Source organism: Pyxicephalus adspersus, chromosome 4 (assembly GCF_032062135.1).
Source record: "Pyxicephalus adspersus chromosome 4, UCB_Pads_2.0, whole genome shotgun sequence".
Lineage (NCBI taxonomy): Eukaryota > Metazoa > Chordata > Amphibia > Anura > Pyxicephalidae > Pyxicephalus > Pyxicephalus adspersus.
This window is the reverse complement of record NC_092861.1, coordinates 23,195,387-23,200,926: the sequence shown is the minus strand read 5'-3', so window position 1 is coordinate 23,200,926 and position 5,540 is coordinate 23,195,387. Positions and strand designations below refer to the sequence as shown.

Here is a 5,540-nt window from a genome sequence, read left to right as displayed (position 1 = left end):
TGAACTTTTTTTCAAAAATGCCATTATTAAAATTTTGTTAGCTACTTTTGAGCTGTGAGCTAAAATTAGCAGATGGCCCCTGTTGGACCAATTTAATATAATGGAACCATAAAGTGATTGACAGTTTATTTAAACTGTCTTTTTAAAAAAAATGAATATGACATATACTTTGGGGGAGAATCTTTAAGGTCAATGTGTTTTCAAAGGCACTGACAGATTCTCCACTGTTGAATGTTTTATGAATTCAGATCTGCTGTTTTATAGTTTCCTGAATTGACTCTGTGTTTTTGCTTTAGTCCACAGTTTTATTACTGGCTGTTATGCTTTATTCACACACCCCTATGCTAAACTTACTCACTCAACCATGCCCACTTAAGTTCTTTTTTGCTACTTTCAAGTTTTGGGAGGTATGAACATCAGACCCTGCAAAATCATGTTGTCTGTTACTCTGTGGCCATTTGCATGGGTTCACCCTAGCTAAACCCCGTTTACCAAACCCTAGCTCCTCTAGGAGAAAACTAAGCAATAAATTCTATTTTTATCTTCAGAAACCTGTTGTCCTGTAACTATTTTTTTTTTTTTATCTGATTTTGCTTGTAGTACATCACTTCTATGATATACCCGAAATTCTCTGAATGTCTTCAAACATCATACTGGAAATTGGACATCAAGCCAAATGTCAATATAGCTTAGGTAAGCTTTGATGTGCAGCACATTAAGATCAAGGTGGCCAGAAGCATTCAGTCAAACATGTTACTGTAGTCTTATTCACCGCCATTCTATTCCAAGCTTATGGACGTACCTGCTAGACTGAGCATGTGGAAGCTGCTTATATACGTCATGGAGATATAAGCTTGTGCTGGTGGGAAAATGCAGCTTGCCTTCAGGTGTATTCTGCTTGCATCTCACATCTGTATGAGATGTTTTTAGGGTCATTTACAGGTTATTGAAAGGTGCATTAGACCTGAAACTGACCTCCTTCTGCCCTGCTTTGCTCTCTGTTCGAGCTAATCAACCTATGTCAAACTGGTATATTTCCATTTTTTGGTGCGGGAAGCAGTTATGATGCAAAAGCAGGCCACAGACCATAAATAGGTCCATGTAGCCACATATAAAAGTTCTGGTCTTTGATTTATAAACATTTAGGATTACAACCATTTAAGTTACATCAAGTTTTCACCTGTTACAATGTATTCCAAAATAAGGGGTCACAATCCTGAAAAATGTATTCAGAATATTAGCCTTTGAGTAAAAAAAAAAAAAATAAAATCATTCTCACAGCATGGCTTTGCAAAGGTTTATTTTTAAGCACATGATAAAATGCAGTTGTTACAATTATTATGTTTACTTTCCTTGAAGTTATATATATGAATGTAGCGTTATTAATGTTATAATTTCAAAGTGATAGGTTATTTAAAAAGCTACAAATCTGTTCTATAAGTGTCTTTGGAACCTACACACTATGGAGACAGCCATATTGAAAGCCATGATGAACAAAAACAGCACCAACCCATTTGCAATGAATGTGATATTACTTTATTAGATTTCTGAGAATTAGATTCAGCTTATCTTATCTGTGTGATTGTACTTGTCTATTATGCATCTTTGTCATCTGCAGCTCCCTATTGTACGGCACTGAATTATATGTATGCATAAAATGTGCATAAATAAAACTTAATAGGAACAAAAGCAGTAAAAGGTGGACCTATATACTACAGTGTCTCTTTATAATAGATAACGCCTTGTTTAATACAGCTTCCCTTGAATCACCGGCATCAATAACTACACAACCTGGATTCTCCATTCTTCTATATGCTTCTTCAACCCTACAAGAAAATACAGAAATGTTGAATTAATCAAAATGGAACCATTTACCTTTGAGTATAAGAACACAACAATCTGGCTTTTTACTCAAAGATCAGCACCATTAAATGCTATTTTAGCTTTAGACGTGCACTGAAAGTAGGAATCACCTTCTGAGTATTTAAACAACTTGTCCAACTCGTCCAGATCCTAGATTGAAAGCTCTTCAGGGCAGGGTCCTCTTGTCCTCCTGTGTCACTGTCTGTAACTGTCTGTCATTTACTACTATTTAATGTACAGCGCTGCGTAACATGTTGGCGCTATATAAATACTGTTTAATAATAATAATAATAATAATAATAACTTGTCCTAAAACACATTATTCCAAACTCCCTACCAATGGTGTTACTGTATATTATAGACAAATCAGTGCAAACGTTTGATATTTGGTTGGGTAACAATCATGCAGTTCCACATGCCATCAACCACTTCAAACAACTTTGAACAGAGTTATCTTTCAAAGCAAGCCTTTAATAATGAATAATATATAAATAATAACTAACATTGTAGCTGCCTTCATTTATTAAACCAGTTGAATGCTTGCAATTTATTCTCCCGAAAAAGCTTTAATTCCCAGATGGTTTGTTTCCAGAGATGTTTCAGTTCTGCAACTCATAACTTTTTAGACTCTGTTTTGTACCACTTTGTAGAACAACTAAATAAATATTTTTTTTCCCAGGTTTTCTTTTACTATATTTGAAAAAAAGTAAGCAACATATGACAAGAAAAAGAAAAATGGATATTTGGCATCTGGAAAAAAATAATGTAAAAGTAAAAGAAATGAGTGCATACAAAATACAATAACTAGTAGAAACAGTCTTTAAATAAGGGAGAATAACAATAATAAACATTATATGATTATGAGGAGCAGATAGAGTCCAAGGCTTCACCAAGACAAGACAAAGAGACCACCAGCCTGGAAACATGCTCACAGGACAGAGCCCAGGTCACCATTGCTGCTCTACATTCATGTTATCGCTAGAGAAAATACATTCAAAACATATCATGAAGATAAAAACTCATTGTTCACCAAGGGCAAATGTCTGTTCTTATATAAAGCACCACAGAACTGGACCAGAACATAAAGAATATGAAAACATGGAGTTTGCACGTGTTTGCGTGGGTTGCTTCTGGGTAATAAAGTTTTCTTCCACATTCCAAAAACATGCAATTAGGTTCACTGGTTTCCCCCATGTTGACCTTAAACAGTGTTAAAAGCTTTGTATAGTGCTGCGTAATATGTTGGCACTATATAAATACTGTATTATAACAATAATAATAAAAAAGATAAAGGAGAAGCAAAGAAAAAGAAGAGAAAAGGTGTATGATTAGAGAAGAGTAGAACCCAGCCCCAGGTTAGGAGTTCCAGCCATCTCAAAACAGCACTAAAATGCAATAATGGTAGACCTTACTTTAGTATATTCAATCCACAGAGACCACATAAACAAGATTTTTGCATGTTTGTTCAATACAATTGAGGTCAACTTTTCATTTCTCATCATTCCATTGATCCTCTAAAGCCTTCCAGAAGCATGCAATAGTCAATTTAGTAGCACAAGAAGTTTAACCTCTACTGGTTGTTAGAAATGTCAGGAATATATTTATTTCATAGGACTTCCGGGTTTTTTCAGGTTTCCATCAAGACAAACTAGTAAGGAATATTTAATTAATTATTTTCCTGTGGTTTGTTTATTTAGTGTTTACACTGTCTCCAATAGACAAGCAGAAAGAAAGAAAGAAAAAAAAGTGAGGGAAATTCCCTTCTTAAACACTTATCATCAGAAAAGGCGTCTCCATTGGCAGATTTCTTATTCAGTAACAATGATCTCCAGGACTAATAGTAAGGGTGAATCTCCCCAGGACTGATAGGTTCCAACTATAAACTAAATGATCCATTGTTCAGTAGCCGTAAGCTAAACAAGTTTTTTTATTGAAAGTTTAAGTTGTCCCTAACCATTTTAGATGGTCCCATTTATTCAGGTCAAAAAGGGGCAATGGCTGAAGTGGGTGCACATCTGGGAGCGTAATGTAAGAAGCTCACCACCACAGAAAACAATGGAAACTGACATGTGTTTTACTAATAATTAAAACTGAAATTAATTTTGGTATGAACTAACCCTTCATAAAGAAAACCAGAAGAAATTGTTTCTGCTTTAATGACTATGGCCCCTCTCTGTTGTTTATACATAAAACAATTAAAAGGTTTCAACTACCTCTTGCAATATTTTGTGGATACCAATAAATAGTCCAGTAATCTGTATCTTATTTTTTGTTATCTTCATCTTACATATATACTTACTTCTGTCGGAACAAATTGTTGGCCTCAAGCTCTTTTTCTTCTTGTGTTTCCTCAAGTCCCCTGTTGCGAATACGACGGATTCGCTCCTCATCGCTGACGGTCAAAAAAAGGATGAGGTCAGGTTTAAGGAGATCATCTGGCCAGTGGTAAATGATATGATGATGGTCGGGAAGGTTCTGAATGCCACCTCCAATTTCTGTGGCTATGGCATAGGCAGCTGTGCTGTGCCAGAACCTACACGGAACATAAGGAGATGAGCTAGGCATGAGAATGAAAGAGAAATACCATCATTTATATATATCTTCACTTTCGGTGTATGTAAACTCCAACAGTGTACTTCTCTTATTTCTTTGGACCACAAAACACCTCCTCTTATGTTATTGGGATGTTCTGTGATTCACTCCTAGGGTGACAAGGTTGCTTCTTCCTACAATATGGTGGTTGTCACCCGAGGACAGGAAATGTGTTACACGTATAAAGGAAATAAAGAAAGAAAAAACCCCACAAAAGAAAACTAGTTCAGTCATTACATCTAACGATTGGTAAGCTGCACTATAACGTATTTTTGTCCTTGGATATAAAAATACTTTACATATCAACCAACCTGTCCACAATCACTGGAGACACTTCTGATGCTTTTGCAATGTCCACTGCTGCAACATAGTTACTCAGGGCATAGTATGCTCTTTTTATAAGTGATGTCTCTTCATCAAAGATTTTCCTCCACTGACTAATGGAATCTGGGGGTGATCTAAGTAGAGCTGCATTCAGATGCTGTTTCAGAGATTCTGTCAAAGTCGTTTTTCCTATGAGAAGTAGAAAACACAAACGTATATATACACAATATATTATACATAAAGTAATACTACTAGATTGTACGCTCTTCAGGGCAGGGTCTTCTCCTCCTGTATCACTGTCTGTATTAGTCTGTCATTTGCAATCCCTATTTAATGAACAGCGCTGCGTAATATGTTGGCGCTATATAAATCCTGTCTATTAATAATATTAATACATATAGACATAAATGTATAGTTGTATATATTATTATTAAAATAATATAATATTATAGTGCCAACATATTACACATTGCTGTACATTAAATAGGGGGTGCAAATGACAGACAGATACAGATAGTGACACACACATATATTTATGTAGATCAACATTTCAGTCTTAATCAGAGTATATAAAGTAATTGTTATAATTATGCCTGCCATACACATGCAGAATTCCTATATTGCTATATTGATTGGATTTCATAAATTTTCCTTTCATACGTGTAGCTATTACCTAGGGTGGTATTTAGAAGGAGGGTGGTTGCAGAAGAATATAATTCTTAAGGTAATTCCTCTGCTATTGCTAATATTCAGCAGGTAAA

At 35.2% G+C, this 5,540-nt stretch overlaps 1 protein-coding gene across 1 annotated transcript in view; it reads right to left on the bottom strand.

Annotated features, from left to right (window-relative positions):
- Positions 1–1,283: 1,283 nt before the first annotated feature.
- CMPK2 (cytidine/uridine monophosphate kinase 2) overlaps positions 1,284–5,540 on the bottom strand; it is a gene marked incomplete in the record, with an annotated part of 8,127 nt that continues 3,870 nt past the window's right edge. The window contains 3 exon segments of the mRNA XM_072407560.1: positions 1,284–1,826; positions 4,163–4,396; positions 4,767–4,968. Of these exon segments, the coding sequence (XP_072263661.1) occupies positions 1,706–1,826; positions 4,163–4,396; positions 4,767–4,968 (557 nt within the window).